General features: G+C 37.5%; 1 protein-coding gene across 50 annotated transcripts in view; it reads right to left on the bottom strand.

The window, feature by feature from the left end:
• Nucleotides 1-19,721, bottom strand: part of LOC149119196 (histone demethylase UTY-like) — a 218,001-nt gene that overhangs the window by 112,429 nt on the left and 85,851 nt on the right. For 48 of the 50 annotated variants that reach the window (XR_016228587.1, XR_016228588.1, XM_089325006.1 and 45 more), the window contains 2 exons: nt 19,499-19,533; nt 418-511 (listed from right to left, as the gene is read on the bottom strand). Coding sequence is in view for 44 of the 50 variants with exons in the window: in XM_089325006.1 (XP_089181132.1) it covers nt 418-511; nt 19,499-19,533 (129 nt within the window). In the remaining 6 variants the exon portion in view is untranslated. The remainder of the gene's footprint in view (nt 1-417; nt 512-19,498; nt 19,534-19,721) is intronic. The other 2 variants (XM_089325036.1, XM_089325039.1) reach the window with 1 other exon arrangement.

The raw sequence follows: 19,721 nt of genomic DNA, 5'->3' as shown, positions 1-19,721 counted from the left end.
CAGAGAGAGAGAGAGAGAGGTAGAGACACAGAGAAAGATCTTGCATCCAATAGTTCACAGGGGACCAATCACCTGGGCAATCTACTACTGTTTTTCCAGGCCACAGCAGAGACCTGGATGAGAAGCAGCAAGGATATAAACTAGTGTCCATATGGAATGCCGATGAGGCTTAACCTACTATACTATAGCACTAGCACTGATAAACGTTACCTTAAAGAAGGAAAAGGAATATGTATATAAGAAGTATTTACTACAAGTATCCCTTTTCATTTTAATCTCAAAATAATACATGTGACATTAAAGTACACAGATTTCTAAGTGAACATAGACTTACAAGGCAAAGGATAAAAATTATTCCCCCAATGAAAGCTTCTTGAAATCAATTAAATGTATAATAAAAGGTAAGTTTTTATGTACCTAACTGTTGTAATACAGTCGCTTTTACTCGCGCAGGAAGGTTTTCTGTCTGTAAAAGTTGTTCATATGCTTCTTTTGCAGTTTCATACTTTTTCTAAAGAGTAGAGAGAAAAAGATATTTATAGAGAAAAATGATAAATCTTCAAGGAGAATCACTCTTGATCTCATCAACACATAAGTGGCTAAAATCTAATCAATAAAAGTAAAACAATGCACAATCACCTCTTCTGTATCAAAGACTACTTTCCAGGACTCCTACGGATCACGGATTCCAAAATTCACAGGCACTGAAGTTGGTTACTCAATGGTACAAGACTGACTGCAGTTTTAACAACTAGCTAGTTTAAAAGAATTTACATAAAAAAGATTCATAAGTTTTAAAATACTGTGAAAAAATCTAAAATAAAAGGTGCTAATTTAATAATCATATTTTGTTGTTAAATCTACATCTAATATAACTAACATCAAATATAAAAACATGTCATTAAAGTACAGCTCTTAAACAAATCTATTGAGTCTATAAAGTTACAAGGAAAACAATTTTAAAATTCACACTATTTAGTTACTTTCACAAAGCTACAAAGGTAAACTACCTGAGAAAGCATTATTAAAGCAGAAACAGTTTCAAACGTAAGGATAACTTATTAAACAACAAAGTAACTGTTACTATCTTTCACAAAGTCTATCTTAAGCACAAAAGTACTTAAAATTTTAAATAGCTTGTGTTCCAAGAAAATAACAAAGTACTGCAAAGATTCAAGGGAAATGTGATTAAAAATAAATCATAGGGTCAACATTGTGACATAGCAGGTTAAGCTGCTGCCTGCAAGGCCAGCATCCTACATGAGTACTGGTTCCTGTCCCAGCTGCTCTACTTCTAATCTAGGTCCCTGCTAAAGTACCTGGAAAAGCACAGAAGATGGTAAAATGAAACCCCTATAATGTAAAAGCAAGACCCAGACTCTTTACTATCTCCTTTAGTACGAGATGTTCTTCCCTGTCCTTTATCTAAAGGAATTCACTGACTTGAGTGATACAGTTGGCCTTAAAAGGTTCTAATTACCTGACTCAAGGTGTCACTTTTTTATCATTTACATAAGAACTCTGATGGCCAGTATTGTCTGAAGGGTTTGCTTAAGAGAATTCAAGGTTCCAGCAGAATTCAACTGCCACCTTCATGTAATCTCCAGACTACTGGCAGCCCACCTGGTCACCAAAGATTCCCTGAAAGCTGCGGCATCACTGACCAATCAAAGAAAGGTCATGAGCAACACTGACCAACCAGGAACTTGGACATGAACGGATCACCCACCTCTCAGCCCCAATTTCAATCAATAAGAAATAAAGTCTTTTTTTACATTAACCTGACTCTAAAAATTGAGATCTAGTAATGACATAAAAGGCTTATGAAGCATGAAGTACGGTACATAAAAGTACAATACATAAAAATTTTTAATGGAACAAACAAAGTTTCAGGGGTTTTAAATGCAGTATAAATAATCACTTCTGGTAATGCAGAAAAACAGTAACCTAATGAAGGCATCATCTTTTCTCTTCTTTTATATTTTTATATAACAAGAACCAACAACTGATATTCTGAATTACCTGTGACTAGTCTGGTGAACAGTAACATTTACAATAAGAATTCCAAGGGCCTACTGAGAAAAGCTCATTAGGAACAGTAGATTTTTGACCCAGATAATAGAGGAGGGTCCACTCAACTAACACTGAGTTCAGCTGCCAACAGGTCTCCAGATGGCTGAGGCCACGGACTTCACTGGATGAGTCTAATGAACCTTCAACTTCAAAATTCTGTCAAAAAATGAATTACAATTTCCTTAACTTTTAAAGTATTCTGCCAGCGCCACGGCTCACTAGGCTAATCCTCCGCCTTGCGGCGCTGGCACACCAGGTTCTAGTCCCGGTCGGGGCGCCGGATTCTGTCCTGGTTGCCCCTCTTCCAGGCCAGCTCTCTGCTGTGGCCAGGGAGTGCAGTGGAGGATGGCCCAGGTGCTTGGGCCCTGCACCCCATGGGAGACCAGGAAAAGCACCTGGCTCCTGCCATCGGATCAGCACGGTGCGCCGGCCACAGTGCGCCAACCACGATGGCCATTGGAGGGTGACCAACGGCAAATGGAAGACCTTTCTCTCTGTCTCTCTCACTGTCCACTCTGCCTGGCCAAAAAAAAAAATGGAATAAAGTTCTGAGTCATGACAAAATACAAATGAAACTTAAACTTCTAACGCTAATTCTAAAAATAAGAGGGCAAATACCATATGATTTACTTACATGAGGGATTTAGAAAAGGTAAATCTAAAGACAGAGATAGAACAATGGTTTCCAGGAGGTGGGGTAGTACAGAAAACATGAAACTGATGCTTAACTGAAAATAAATTTTCTACTTATGGTAATGAAAAATTATTAGAAAAACTGGTAATAATTGCACTACGGTTTGCCCTTCACATAATGGTATATTTAAAGATGGATAACTTCTCAATAAGTATATTCTACAATAGATTTTTAATGGAGAAAAAAAGATAAAAACCATAAAATACAATAGATATATTAAGCTACTTTACAAATGATTTAAATAGAAGCCAGCTCCATAGTAAAGCAGGATAAGCCATCACTTTGAACACAATCACCCACTATTGCAGTGCCACTTGGTGGCCCATTAACTCTCCTGTGTACCAGCTTCTTATTATGCATTTAGGAAGGCACTAAAAGATGACAAAAGTAACTGAGTTCCTGTAAACTATGTGAGAGAACCAGACAGAATTCCCAGCTATTGGCTTCACTCTGGGCCAGGCCCAGTTATTACAGACATTGCTGAGAGAGAAAACACATGAAGATTTTTCTCCATGCCTCTCCCCTCCTCTTTATCACTCTTTCAAATAATTTTTAAAAGAAACATTTAAGGTCTGGCAATGTAATGTAGCAGGTTGTAGCCTATAACTGTGTCCTGGCTGTTCCACTTCAAATCCAGCTACCTGTTAATGGCCTAGGGAAAGCAGCAGGAGATGGTTTATGTCCCTGCCATGCATATGGGTGCCCAAAATGACGCTCTTAGTTCCTGGCTTTCTCCTGGCCCAGCCTGGAGGTTGCAGCCATCAAGGCAACAAACCAGCAAATGGCATCTTTTTATCACCAAGCATTCCTTAATTCCTAGTGCTAAAAGTGCACCTTGTGGCCAGCGCCGTGGCTCCATCGGCTAATCCTCCACCTTGCAGCACCGGCACACCGGGTTCTAGTCCTGGTTGGGGCACCAGATTCTGTCCCGGTTGCCCCTCTTCCAGGCCAGCTCTCTGCTGTGGCCAGGGAGTGCAGTGGAGGATGGCCCAGGACCTTGGGCCCTGCACCCCATGGGAGACCAGAATAAGCACCTGACTCCTGCCTTTGGATCAGCCCAGTGTGCCGGCCACAGTGCGCTGGCCGCCGGCAGCCATTGGAGGGTGAACCAATGGCAAAGGAAGACCTTTCTCTCTGTCTCTCTCACTGTCCACTCTGCCTGTCAAAAAAAAAAAAAAAAAAAAAAAGAGAGAGAGAGAGCATCTTGTGCGCAATCCTAGAATCAGTTATTTCCTAAAGAATCCCAGTTTCTATGTTAAAGACAAATATCTGATTAGTAAGTTTGCTCAATTATATTGTCATGGGCCTATGCTTTGAATTCTACTTAGCAATACAGTAGAGATATATTTGACAATCAATATGTGCATATATATATATATATATATATATATATAGACAGATTTATTTATTTATTTATAATCTACCTATGTGAAGATATTTTAAATTAATCAAAGCATGGATGTTACTGATATTATAACCCATTACCCAAGAATCACTCTTGCATTTGCCAATTGCTTATCTGTATTCTCAGACAACACAGGGAGTTAGGGGCTGGAGCTGTGGCACGGCAGGTTAAAGTCCTGGTCTGAAGCACTGGCATCCCATATGGGTGCCGGTTCTATTCCTGGCTGCTTCTCTTCCAATCCAGCTCTCTGCAATGGCTTGGGATAACAGTAGAAGACGGCCCAAGTCCTTGGGCCACTGCACCCACATGGAAGACCCAGAGCAAGCTACTGGCTGCTTGGCTTTTGATCAGCACCACTCGGGCTGTTGAGGCCATCTGGGGAGTGAATCAGGCGATTGAAGAACTCTCTCTCTGACTCCATCTCTCTCTGTAATTCTGCCTTTCAAGTAAATAAAATAAATCTTTAAATAAAAAAAGGAGTTAATTGGCTTCTACATCTACTGTCCATTTTAATATTTGTACAGCTTCAGGATTCTCAAGTGGAAAATTTGATATTAGACAAGATTAGAAATGTTCAGGGGGGTATGGCTGCAGAACATTCATGATAAAAACTCTACAACTAGCAGCATACTTCTTAGGTAGAGGATTCTTTTTTGTTTTTAAGTTAGTCTTCATTTCCAAAGATCACAATCTTTTCTGATCCACCTGCTTCAAAGGGATAATATGATTTATTTATAGTATAAATCATTTTGGTACAGCTGTTTGGGACATTCAGGAATATCCTCACATCATAATTGTTTTTTACTTTATATATGTGAATAGTTGTTAACCTAAGTATATTTAAAAAGTATATAATACTCTTGTACTGGCCATTTTGTATATCAGGATGCATTTATATATCATCCTTGTTGATACATTGGTTCCTAGCTCATTTCTTTGTTTATTTACTAATATTTAATACTGTATATCACAGTATTATACATTACTTATTGAAAGATATTTTGATGGCTATCAGTATTTGAAACTGATCTTTAAAACTGTTATAAGAATTCACATTAAGTGGTTAGCATTGTGGTGTAGCAGGTAAAGCTGCCACCTGCAATACAGGCATCACATGTTCATTATTAAAGTTTATGTCCTGGCTGCTCTGTTTCCAATCCAGCTCCCTGCTAAAGGCCAGGGAAAGGCAGTGGGAGATGGCCCAAGTGTTTGAGCCCTTGCTACCCAGGTAGGAGAACCTAAGAAACTCCTGGCTCCTGGGTTCAGCCTGGCCAACTTACGCCTGCTGCAGCCAACTGGAAAATGAACCAGTAGACAGAAGATCCCTCTCTCTCCTTCTCTCTCTGTTACTCTGATTAACAAATAAAAAAATAAATCTTTAAAATAATTCACCTGTGAGTAATTGTTAAGAAAAAGGTTTTAAAATCAGTGGGAAAAATTATGTAGAAGAAGAACTATTAGGTAATATAGAAAATCTATCTTTAGTTCTATAAAAAACCACCAACTTTCTTTCAAAATTACTAAATTATTAATAACCACAGGCAATGAATGAAAATTTACAGCGCTCTGAAACTTACCAAACAGTATTGGTGAAGTTTCAAATTTTAGACTTTCTAATTGGTGTGCATAAATGACACTATGTCATTTTTATTTTAATCTTAACTTACTAAATAACAAATGATATGTGTATTTCATATATTTGAATGCAAACAGACTTTTTCATTCAGTATGTATAGTGATAGATGTTTTCCTCTACTAAGACACTATCGGAACTCATAGAAGAGTTTGGCAAAGTAGCAGGATACAAAATCAATGCACAAAAATCAATAGCCTTTGTATATACAGGCAATGCCACAGCTGAGGAAGAACTTCTAAGACCAATCCCATTCACAATAGCTACAAAAACATTCAAATACCTTGGAATAAACTTAACCAAGGATGTTAAAGATCTCTACGATGAAAATTACAGAACCTTAAAGAAAGAAATAGAAGAGGATAAAAGAAATGGAAAAATGTTCGATGCTCATGGATTGGAAGAATCAACATCATCAAAATGTCCATTCTCCCAAAAGCAATTTATAGATTCAGTGAGAAACCTATCAAGATACCAAAGACAATCTTCTCCTATCTAGAAAAAATGATGCTAAAGTTCATATGGAGACGCAGGAAACCTCAAATAGCTAAAGCAATCCTGTACAACAAAAACAAAGCCGGAAGCATCACAATACCAGATTTCAGGGCAAACTAGAGGGCAGTAATAATCAAAACAGCATGGTCCTGGTACAGAAACAGATGAACAGACCAATGGAACAGAAGAGAAACACCAGAAAACAATCCAAACATCTACAGCCAACTTATATTTGATCAAGGATCTAAAACCATTCCCTGGAGTAAGGACTGTCTTTTCAATAAATGGTGCTGGGAAAACTGGATTTCAACATGCAGAATCATCAAGCAAGACCCTACCTTACACCTTACACAAAAATCCACTAAACGTGGATTAAAGACCTAAATCTACGACCTGACACCATTAAGTTATTAGAGAACATTGGAGAAACCCTGCAAGATATTGGCACAGGCAAAGAGTTCCTGGAAAAGACCCTGGAGGTGCAGGCAGTCAAAGCCAAAATTAACATTTGGGATTGCATCAAATGGAGAAGTTGCTGTACTGCAAAACAGTCAGTAGAGTGAAGAAGCAACCAACAGAATAGGAAAAAATATTCGCAAACTATGCAACAGATAAAGGGTTAATAACCAGAATCTACAAAGAGATCAAGAAACTCCACAAAAACAAAACAAACAACCCACTTAAGAGATGACCCAATGACCTCAATAGACATTTTTCAAAAGAAGAAATCCAAATGGCCAACAGGCACATGAAAAATGTTCAAGATCACTAGCAATCAGGGAAATGCAAATCAAAACCACAATGAGGTTCCACCTCACCCCAGTTAGAATGGCTCACATAACAGAAATCTACCAACAACAGATGCTGGCGAGGATGTGGGGAAAAAGGGACACTAACCCACTGTTGGTGGGAATGCAAACTGGTCAAGCCACTATGGAAGTCAGTCTGGAGATTCCTCAGAAACCTGAAGATAACCCTACCGTTCAACCCAGCCATCCCACTCCTTGGAATTTACCCAAAGGAAACTAAATTGGGAACCAAAAAGCGGCCTACACCTTAATGTTTATTGCAGCTCAATTCACAATAGCCTAGACCTGGAATCAACCTAAATGCCCATCAACAGTAGATTGGTAAAGAAATTATGTGATATGTACTCTATAGAATATTACACAGGAGTCAAAAACAATGAAATCCAGTCATTTGCAACAAAATGGACGAATCTGGAAAACATTATGCTGAGTGAAATAAGCCAGTCCCAAAGGGACAAATACCATATGTTCTCCCTGATCGGTGACAACTAACCGAGCACCAAAAGGAAACCTTTTAAAGTGAAATGAACACTATGAGAAACAATCACTTGATCAGCCCTTGCTCTGACTATTGATGAACAACTTAATGCATTATCCACTTAGTATTTTTTTTGTTTGTTCTACTTAATACTATTGGTTGAATTCTGTAATTAATACACAGTTATTCTTAAGTGTTGAAACTTAACTGAAAAGTGATCACTGTTAAATGTAAGAGTGGGAATAAGAGAGAGAAGAGATGTGCAATTCGGGACATGCTCAAGCTGACTTACCTCAAACGGTAGAGTTAGAAACATACCAGGGGACTCCAATTCAATCCCATCAAGGTGGCATGTCCTGTTAGGAAACTGGAGCACATGGCCCAGCTACCTGAGCCAGGCTCCACCCCCATCCTAATGGGATTCGCTGCTCCTGCTTCCCTGCCCGCCCTCAGACAAAGTTTTAAAAGGGCCTATTCCTGCACACCTGCTCTCTTGGCCCCTTCTCTCCTGCTCTCTCAGTTCCTCTCTCTAGCCTCCTCCTCTGGGCTCTTGGCTCTGCTCTCCTCTCTCCTCTTCTCTGCTCTATCTTCTCTCCTTGCAAGCTCCTCTCCTCTCTGTTTCTCTCTTATATTCTCCATCTCCCTTTTTTCCTTCACCACCCCTTCACTCCAGTCTATAGGGTATTCCTCAATAAACCCTTTCCCTTATTCCGGTGTCCAGTGTGCTTTGCAACGGCGAACATTAAGATATAACATGTACCAATGCCACCTCACTAGTCCAAGTGATCAATTTCTGTTCACAATTGATCATAATGATAGGAATAAGAGTCAAAGGGATCACATAAACAAGACTTGTGTCTGAAAATACTAACCAATAGAATAAAAAAGGGAGAGAATGATCCAACATGGGAAGCGAGATACACAGCAGACGATTAGAATGGCAGATGTCCTAAACAGCACTCTGGCCTAAGAATCAGCCCTTAAGGCATTCAGATATGGCTGAAGAGCCCATGAGAGTATTACAGGCATGGAATGCCAAGACACTTTGGGGAAAAAAAAAGGACCTAAATGAAAGATCTCCGTGAGTGAGATCCCAGTGGAAAGAACAGGTCATCAAAGAAGAAGGTAACTTTCTCTGAAGGGAGGAGAGAACTTCCACTTTGACCATGACCTTGTCTAAATATGATCAGAGTCAGTAAACTCAAAAGGCTTCCATAGCCTTGGCAACTCATGACAAGAGCCTAGGGTGATTACTGACACCATAAACAAGAGTGTCAAACTGTTAAGTCAACAACAGGAGTCACTGTGCACTTACTCCTCATGTAGGATCTCTGTCCTTAATGTGCTGTACATTGAGATTTAATGCTATAACTAGTACTCAAACAGTATTTTTCACTTTGTGTTTCTATGTGGGTGCAAACTGTTGAAATCTTTACTTAATATATGCTAAACTGATCTTCTGCATATAAAAAAAATGTATATCCTTCTGTTTTTGGGTAGAGTAGGAATCTTAAGAAAATACAGAATATATAAAAAGGGTAACATATGCAAAAAGGGGCTTTTTCCAGAGTTGCAATTTTGATTTAATATTTAAGAAACAATCACTTAGTGAGGTTGGTTGATGGTGATGTTTTTGGTTTTTTTTGTTGTTGTTGTTGTTGTTGTTGTTTTTAGGAGGTCCATGTTAATTCAGGTACTTCTTTTTTTTTTTTTTTTTTTGATGGTGATGTTAATCTTCTATTTTTTTAAATAATTTTCTGTCTACCTAAGCTATTAACTGAGAGGAGTGTTGAAATATCTAATTTTTATTTGCAGTTTTCTATTTTTCTCTTCTGTAAGTTTTTCTTCATGTACTCTGAAAATCTGTTTTTGGTGCATACATAAGATTCTTATGTTTCTTTGATGGACTGACATCTTTATCATTATGAAATGTCTTTTCTGTATCATTTACTGTTTCTTAAAATCTAATCTACGTGATCTCATTGTAGCCAATCCTACTTTCCTTTGATTAGTGTCTTAATGATGTGTCTCTTTCCACCCTTTTTTCAATAATTGCATCGGAACCTTTGTAAGCTAAGTTGATTTCTCATAGATAGCTTACAGTCGGATTTTCTTATCTAATTTATAATCTCTACTAGTACAACAGATCATGTGTATTTAATGTAATTATTTTATACTTGGGTTTAAATCTATTATTTGGCTTTTTGTATAAGTTTTTAAAGTTTTTTCTATCCTTTTTTCGATTAAGTGAACTATTTACGGCAACATTTGATATGTTTTATTGCCCACCATTCAAATTTCATAGTTTTGTTTAATTTCTTTGTTATTGCTTTGGGGTTTACAATGCACATATTTAACTTAATCATACAGTAGCTTACAACCATGCAATTTCATTTCCTCTCCAATTCTTTTGTTTTTGTTGTGTTGTATTTTACATCTATGTATATTGCAAATCCTATAATATCTTGTTATTCTTTTACTGTAAGCAATAAAGAGCTGTATAAATGAATAAATATGACACTCTATTGGCCCAATAAAAAAAAGTTAGATGTTTACAATATTAAAGATTTTTGTTACTATTGCAGAGCTTTAAAATATTTTTATAACATAAAATCCTTTGTTCAATATGTAGCTTCTAATATACTTTCTAAGTCTGTGGTTTGTCTTTTCATTCTGGAACAGTGTTATGAGAGCAAAAAAAGTCTATTGATATTTAAATAGAATATCAATTATTTTTCTTATAAAGATAGTAGAAAACGTTATACATGAAAATTAGCCATCAAACCCAAGTTTATGAGCTTGTTCTTTTTTTAAAAGCTGGTTCACTCCCTGCAATGGCCAAGGCTGGACTGGACCAAAGCCAGGAGCTATGAGTTTCATCTAGGTTTCCTACATGGGTGCAAAGACCCATCTACTAGAACAATCTTCTACTACTTTTCCTGGACCATTAACAAGGAGCTGGATTGAAAGTGGAGCAGTCATCTGGATATGGCTGAAAAGCCCATGAGAGCATTTTAGGCATGGAAAGCCAAGACACTGAAGCAAAATATATTCTACATGAAAGATCTCTGTGAGTGAGACCTCAGTGGAAAGAAGGGACCATCAAAGAAGGATGTACTGTTCTCTGAAGGGAGGAGAAAATTTCTACTGTCCTTACAGCCCTGTCTGAATACTGACAGAGTTTGAGTTCACAAAAGGCTTCCAGAGCATTGGATGCTCATGAAGGCAAGAGCATGATTACTGACATCATAAATAAGAGTGTCAATTGTTAAATCAACAACAGGAGTCACTGTGAACTTACTCTCCATGTAGGACCTCTGTCTTTAATGAGTTGAACTATGAGAATTAACTGCAAAACTTATTCTCAGAAAGTACTTTATATGTTGTGTGTGTTTGTGTGTGTGTGCATGCAAACTGTTGAAATCTTTACTTAGTATAGAGTTGGTCTTCGATACATAAAATTAATTTAAAAAGAATCATAATGAAGAAAGGGATGAGAGAGGGAGTAGGAGGTGAGACAGGAGTGGGGGTGGATGGATGGGTATAGGCAGAAAAGTTATACCTATGCAATCATTAAATAAAAGCTTTAATAAAAAATAAACAAAACTAATGGAACACATGTTAGCAGTAATAAATGCATCACTTCCAAAATATCATATCTGAAATTCTTCAAATGACACTGAGAAATGGTCATGTTTATTAGCCAAAAGCTATTACATTTTGTAAACTTGAATTCAAGAACAATATATGAAAGGATATGAAATTTTCTATAGGCTTAATGTGTAAAATATCTGGCTCATTAAACTATTAACTGTCTGATCAAGAAAAAAGAATACCCTGGACTCTGAACATATAAAAAAAACCACATTGTGTGTTGTTAAGGAGATTAAAAAAGCCATTGATTAAAAAAGGAAGACTGGACTCTGATACAAACTACTGCTTTTATGCAAAAATTATTTTACTCTTTTGAGAAAACTTATGCCTGACTTCAGGCAACATCATTATTTAGTCTCCCATCAGCTTAGTATTGCTAGCAACAAGCAAATTTTATGATTTATCAACATGTTTAAGCATTTGTAAATTATAAAGTATAAAGTACAGTAAGTGCAAATCAATTGAAACAGAAAAACATAAAAAAGAGAGAAGTCAAGACAAACCCATGCTCACGTGGGAACCTGGCTCACAAGTGGTGGCCTATCCTTTATACCACAATGCTGACCCCAGAAAAGCTTTAAAATTATAATAATAGGGGCCAGTGCTGTGGTATAGCAGGTAAAGCCATTGCCTGCAGTGCTGGCATCCCATTTAGATGCTGGTTCAAGACCCAGTGGCTTGACTTCTGATCCAGCTCTCCGCTATGGCCTGGGAAAGCAGCAGAAGATGGCCCAAGCCCTGGGGTCCCTGCACCGTGGAAGACCCAGAAGAAGCTCCTGGCTCCCAGCTGCAGAACGGCCCAGCTCTGGCTATTGCAGCCAACTGGGGAGTCAACCAGTGGATGGAAGACCTCTTTTTCTCTATATCTTTATCTATTTGCCTCTCCTCTCTCTATGTAACTTTGACTTTCAGATAAATAAATAAATCTTTGAAAAAATATAATAAAATGAGGTACCAAAGATTTTAAAGCAGTCATCATAAAAATGCCTCAACAAGCAGTTACAAAGTTTTGAAACAAATGAACAAATTAAAAGATTCAGTAAAGGAGCATAAAATTTAAGTAAGAAACAACTGAGTTAAGAAATCACAGTTTTGGCTGGCGCTGTGGTTCATGTGGCTAATCCTCCGCCTACAGCGCCAGCATCTTGGGTTCTAGTCCCAGCTGGGGCTCCTCTTCCAGTGCAGCTCTCTGCTGCAGCCCAGGAGGGCAGCAGAGCATGGCCCAAGTGCTTGGGTCTCTGCATCCACCTGGGAAACCGGGAGGAAACACCCAGCTCCTGGCTTCAGATCGGTGCATCGCCAGCGGTGGCAGCCATTGGGGGAGTAAACCGATGGAAGGAAGACCTTTCTCTATGTCTCTCTCTCTCACTGTCTATAACTCTCTCTCGTTGTCTAGCTCTGCCTGTCAAAAAAAAAAAAAAATTACAGCGATGTAGCACAGTGGGTAAAGCTGCCACCTGCAGTGCCAGCATCCCATTTGGCCACCAGTTCAAGTCCCAGTTGCTCCACTTCTGATCCGGCTCTCTGCTATGTCCTGTGAAGGCAGTGGAGGATGGCCCAATTCCTTGGGCCCCTGCACCCATGTGGGAGACCTGGAGGAAACTCCTAGCTACTGGCCTCAAATCAGCTCAGCTCCAGCCATTGCAGCCAATAGGAGAATGAATCAAAGGATGGAAGACTCTCTTCCTCCCTCTCTCTCTCTCTGCCTCTCCTTCTTTGTTGTAACTCTTTCAAACAAGTAAATAAATCTTAAAAAAAAAATGGCAATCTCATATAAACAGCTTCTTAAAAATGTGTATAACCTAAGTGTTTAATATGGGAAGAAAACGGAACTAAAAGAATGTATGACAAAATTATTGTTGAATTTGTCCCCAATTTGGCAACAAACATAAAATTTTCTCAAAAGGTTAAACAAACCTCAACTGGATAAACCAAAGAGGTCCCCACCAAATACAAAGTTCCCTTCAAAAACCACCTAAAAAGGCCGGTACCATGGCTCAATAGGCTAATCCTCTGCCTGCAGCGGCAGTACCCCATGTTCTATTCCCGGTTGGGGTGCCGGATTCTTACCCGGTTGCCCCTCTTCCAGTCCAGCTCTCTGCTGTGGCCCGGGAAGGCAGTGGAGGATGGCCCAAGTGCTTGGGCCCTGCACCCACATGGCAGACCAGGAGGAAGCACCTGGCTCCTGGCTTCAGATCAGAACAGTGCGCCAGCTGTAGCGGCCATTTGGGGGTGAACCAAAGGAAGGAAAACCTCTCTCTCTCTCTCTCTCTCTCTCTCTCTCTCCACTGTCGAACTCTGCCTATCCAAAAAAAAAAAAAAATTTAAAAGACACCAACAAAGTGCCAGTATAAGCATATGGGAGAGAAATTAATGCAAGAAAATTCTTAGATGAAGCAAAGTGTTGATAGAAACATTTGCCAAATCCACTGCACATTCATAATAGAACCTCTCAAGGAGTTACAATTAGAGAGAAATGTCCTCAATTTCCTAACTAGTATCTATAAAATATCTACAGCTAATGTCACACTTAGTGATATACTCAAATCTTTCCAGAATTCTTTCTGTGACTAAACAGGTTGCCTACCATCACTGTTTTAATAGTGCCCCAAAAATCCAAAAGCCACAAAAACCCTTAATATATTATGATGAGGCCATAAAAACTATCTAGACTGTGAAGTAAGAATTAAAACTGCTTCTTTCATAAATGATATGATTACCTACACTGAAAAATCCAAAAAAGTCACAGAAGAGCTCCAAAAACTAATTGTTATATGACAGATGAATGACAGAAAATTAATACGAAATGGTCCACCATGTTCTCACATATGGCACAATAAACAAGTGGAAACTGAAACTTAAAAAACAATATCAGCCGGCACGGTGGCTCAATAGGCTAATCCTCCACCTGCAGTGCAGGCACACTGCGTTCTAGTCCTGGTCAGGGGGCCAGATTCTGTCCCGGTTGCCCCTCTTCCAGGCCAGCTCTTTGCTGTGGCCTGAGTGTGCAGTGGAGGATGGCCCAAGTGCTTCAGCCCTGCACCAGCATGGGAGACCAGGAGAAGCACCTGGCTCCTGGCTTCGGATCAGTGTGGTGCGCCAGCCATAGTACGCTGGCCACAGTAGCCATTGGAGGGTGAACCAACGGTAAAGGAAAAGCTTTCTCTGTCTCTCTCTCTCTCTCTCGCTGTCTACTCTGCCTGTCAAAAAAAAAAAAAAAAATCATGTACAAAGCACCTCTCAAAAATATCAAGCATAAATATAACAAAGTATGCATTAGAGCTTCATTAGATAAACTCCAAAATGCTGATGAAAGATAATGCAAAGGGGTTAAATAAATGGAGAGATTTCCCACGTTCCTGAAGAGGAAGATTAGACATGTCAAGATTTCAGTTCTTCCCAAGTCAATTCTGCAGACTTAATACAACCTCAAAATGAAAACTCTAACAAGTTACTTTGGGAATACCAACAAACTAGCTCTAAATTATGGAACATTATAATACCATTTTATCTTATATACTGAACTGTCATCAATTGTAATTCTCAGTACAAGGTTTTAGCAACAATTGCCTTAGAGTTTAGAATATTCTTCACAATTTCAATCCATTTTCAAAGAATATCAGTTTCTCAGTCACTGGTTTATTCTGCATACATCCACTATATCTGGGAACCAAATCTGTGACTAGGAATGCAATCTATGTCTTCAGGGCAGATGACAAAAGCAGAACTACTTGAGTTACCATCACCACCTCTCAGGATCTAAATTGACAGGAAGCTGAATTCAGGACCCAGGGCCAGAATCAAGCACAGTACTCTGAAGTGGGACACAAGCACATTCACTTCTAGGCCAAACAACCATTTCTCTATGAATTTTGTGAGGACCTATGGTATAAATCATAACTATATGTTTTGTTTGTAGCTGCTTCTTGATGCATAATCATTTATATTATATACATTTTAATTTATATGTAATTAATCAATTTTTATTATGTATAGATTTTTTCATAATTACATATTATTTCTCAAGTGAATTCCTATTTTCTTATAGGCCATAGATGATTTTATTAGATAACTCCTGCATATCTGTGAAACATAGACCTCTTTTTTTTATTTATTTGACATGTAGAGCTATAGACAGTGAGAGAGAAACACAGAGAAAGGTCTTCCTTCCATTGGTTCACCCTCCAAATGGTCAATACGGCCAGCACTGCGCTGATCTGAAGCCAGGAGCCAGGTGCTTCTTGCTAGTCTCCCATGCAGGTGCAGGAGCCCAAGCACTTGGGCCATCCTCCACTGCCCTCCTGGGCCACAGCAGAGAGCTCGACTGGAAGAGGAGCAACTGGGACTAGAAACCGGAGCCCATATGGGATGCCGCCACCACAGACGGAGGATTAACCAAGTGATCCATGGCACCAGCCCAACATAGACCTCTTTAATTTATCTTTTCCAAATAAGTACATAATTCTCCAGATTTCTACTATTTTACATAATAGATTTTTGTGATTTTACCTCCATCACTTCTTACACTTTTCTCTTTTATTATGAAGTTTTTGAATGCTCTTTCTGCTTCTTCACTGTCAATATTTTATTTAAATCTCATTAAGCTTTTTCTTCCAATAGCTTTATATTCAATTTTATTTAAATTCATACAATAAGTCCATTTATTCATGAAATGATCTTTTTTATATAAAAATTGGATACAGCTTATTTTATAATTGTTTATTGTCTATAAAAATGTAATTGTCTATAAAAATCAAACTCCAGTAGTTTTCGTATTAATAATACTTCTCGGCTGCTCCTTTCTCAATCCAGCTTTCTGCTTACGGCTTGGGAAAGCAGAGAAGGATGGCCCAAGTACTTGGACTCTGAACCTACATTCAAGACCTGGAAGAAGCTCCTGGTCCCTGTCTTCAGATCAGCCCAGTCTCACGGTCTTTTGATGAGTAAATCAGTGGATAGACAACCTTTCTCTCTGCCTCTCTCTCTCTGTAACCCTGCCTCCCAAATTAATAAATATAATATTTTTTAAAAAGTATAAAACAAAGCTCTACTTGTTCCAGTGCAATTTGTCAAAACTAAGGAAACACAAAAAATAGATGGTCATAGAATTTTTACAGTGGTTCCATGAAATTTATAGATTAACTAGATCACAAAATGTATATACATTTTCACAATTCTAATTTTTCTAATCCATAAACAGGCTTTCTTTCCACTTATTTGCATCAACTTCAATTTCTCAACCAATATTTATAGATTACAGTGTGCAGATCTTACACTCCTTTGATTATTTATTGCTGGGGCTGGCATTGTGGCACAGTGGGTTAACACCCTGGCCTGAAGAGCCGGATCCGACATGGGCACCATTTTGAGACCCAGCTCTCTGCTATGGCCTGGGAAAGCAGTAGAAGATGGCCCCAGTCCCTGGGCCCCTGCACCGCTGTGGGAGACCTGAAGAAGCTCCCGGCTCCTGGCTTTGGATTGGCACAGCTCCAGCCATTGCAGCCAACTGGAGAGTGAACCATTGGATAGAAGACCCATTTCTCTCTCTCTCTCTCTCTCTCTCTCTCTCTCTCTCTCTCTCTCTTCCTCTCCTCTCTGTGTATAACTCTTTCAAATAAACAAATAAATCTTTAATTGAAAATTTATTTCTAAGTATTTTATTGCCTATTTATTTACTGTTACAGGAGATGGGCCTATTTTCTTAGTTTCTTCTGTAGATGGTCTAATGATAGTACATGTAGAAAACCCCATTTGTTTTTACATCCTTCTTTTGTGTCCCTGCATTTTACTGAATTTTTAAATTCTGACAGTTCCAACAGTTTTTGGTACAGTCTTTATAATTTTCTATGCATCAGACCATGTCTTCTGCAAACACAGAAAATTTTGGTTTTTTTCTAGTAACAGATTTTTTTTCCTCTTGCAATACTCTTTTATCTCACTTCCAACATTATTTTGAGTATCAATGGAGAGAGTGCGCTACCTTGTTTTGTTCCAAAATTTAGAGGAAAAAAATATTTTGCCATTTCCCAATGAAGTATGGTATTAGCTATGAGTTTGTGATATACAGTTTTAATTAAATTGGGATGCATTATCTATATGTTTAATTTGTAGAGAAACTGGACATGAAAAGATCGTGAATTTTGTTAAATGCCTTCCTGTATCAATTGAGATTACTAAATATCCTTGTCCTTTATTCTGTCAAAATGCTGTGTTACATTTTATTGATTTGTATAAATTTGAATTACTGCCTTCTGGGAAAATATTATTTTATTCTTTTAATGTGTCAATGAATTTGGATTTCTAGGTTTTTTTTAAAGATTTATTTTTTTTTTGAAAGGCAGAGTTACAGAAGCAGAGACCAAGGGAGACAGAGAGGTCTTCTATCCACTGGTTCTCTCCTAAGATGGCTGTAACAGTGGGAGCAGAATGATCCAATGCTAGAAGCCAGGAGCTTCTTCCAGTCTCCCACATGGGTGCAAGGGACCAAGGGCTTGGGCCATCTTCTACTGTTTTTTTCAGGCCATAGTAGAGAGCTGGGTCAAAAGTGAGGAAACCAGGTCTCAAACGGCACTCCTATAGGATGTCCGCACTACAGATGGTGGCTTTTACCAGCTACACCACAACAATAGATCTTCTAGTGTTTTCTTAACCATTTTTTTTTCTGATTCTAGTGTTGAGGATTTTCATTAATCTTACTAGAATAAATAGAAAATCAGTTATCTACAAGAAGATACAGAAGCAATTCCTTTAAGCTATCCATAATTGTGAAAAAAAAGAATCCTAGCAAACTAAAAAAAATGTTATTTGTAGATAACAAGAGAGTACTCCATAAAGAAAAGACAAAACCAAATATTTACAAAAAAGAACTTTCATTCTCCAGTTTAAAAATGTAGGGAAAAAAAGTGAAGAGAATGTACATTTCTACCCACTGAAAATCAGCTTAATATTTTAGACTATTTTAGTAAAACAAAGACAAATATGTAAGAATATTCAATTTGGAGAATATTCTGGAATTAACAAGAAAAACAGAACCACTGAAATGAAGAATGGCACCAAAGATACGCAATGATCTAAAGTCACCACATGAAAATATACCACTCAAATTCCCATTTCTCAGAATAGAGTAAATTTAGACTTTAAGCCTCATGACATCAATTTGGTTTCTACCACAAAACTAAACAAGAAATATGTGTAAGTTTGAAAGATGCAGATAAAAAATTCTGTCATGTCAGTAGTTAGTCAACTATTCTTACTTTTCTTTATTAAAACAGCTTTCAGTGAGATTTGGCAATTTTAAGATCCTACAAAACTCAAATCATCACAATATTGCATATGAAAGTATTAAAAGAAAAGTATAACCACTAAGAAAGAAAAAAATTTAAAATAAGCTCCACAAAATTAAGAGTTGGCCAATTAAGATTTTTTAACTATAACAGTCATGAAAGAATATAGCCAATTCTCAAAATACATTTTCCAAAGTAAAATCATTCTTTAAATTATGCTTATATGAACTTGAATTCAGTAAATCTTATGTCTTGGGAGTGTATGTAGAGGAAAGTAAAACGGTGATGTATCCAACACATATTACATACACATATAAAATTATTTTCTTCTTTGAAATGCTACTATGAACTGTATTTCACAACTGAAATTCAAATGGTTCAGTACTGTTAGTATGATTATACTGTATCTGATTTAAAGTCTTCAGAAACCTTTTATAAATTTACCACCATAAACTACAAATTGACATACTACTATGGCTTTTATTTCCGTAACAATCAATGTTTACTATACAAAAGAAAATAATGCAAAATTAAACAGAACTAGCTTCAAAACCATTGAAATATTACTAGCTATACATTATTCATTTTGAAGTTAGATCTCAATCTTAGGAAAAAATAGATTTCAAAGAAAATATTTTACCACAATCATTCATCAATATTTTAAGAAGATTAGGTATCATACATAAAAACAGCAGAAAGGTGTTAGAGTAAGTCTTATTAAAAAGTAAGTATCACACTTAAGATAGCAATTAAATCAGAAAGTTTAAGGTAGTTACAAAACCTAATAAACACATATTGAATATGAATCTCAAATTCCTTCATGTATAAATCAATAAACTGTGGGAAACTCAATAAAACTGACATTTTTATAAATTAAAGCATGATATTAGTACATTTTAAACAAGTTAAAGTAAATGTGAAGAGGGTTATTTATTAGTTCTTATTCTTGTCCTATGTATGTAATAAACACTTACCTGGGTTTCATACAGGTGGGCAATGTGAAACTGAACTGCAATGGGCCAGGGGAAAACATCAATTTCAATGCAGCAAAGTTTAAAGAAATAAGTAGAAATAACATAAAAATAAAAATGTACATAAATGTTAAAATAATGTATATTTGCTTAAGGATACAAATTTAGTTTTTCATAAAATACATTAAACATAAGTACACAAAAATTCATTAGTTATAATACATGT

The sequence above is a fragment of the Oryctolagus cuniculus genome, chromosome Y (assembly GCF_051225735.1).
Source record: "Oryctolagus cuniculus isolate XC-2025 breed Fujian yellow rabbit chromosome Y, ASM5122573v1, whole genome shotgun sequence".
In the NCBI taxonomy this organism is placed as follows: domain Eukaryota; kingdom Metazoa; phylum Chordata; class Mammalia; order Lagomorpha; family Leporidae; genus Oryctolagus; species Oryctolagus cuniculus.
The sequence above is the reverse complement of the archived record's forward strand: the minus strand, read 5'-3'. Positions and strand labels throughout refer to the sequence as shown.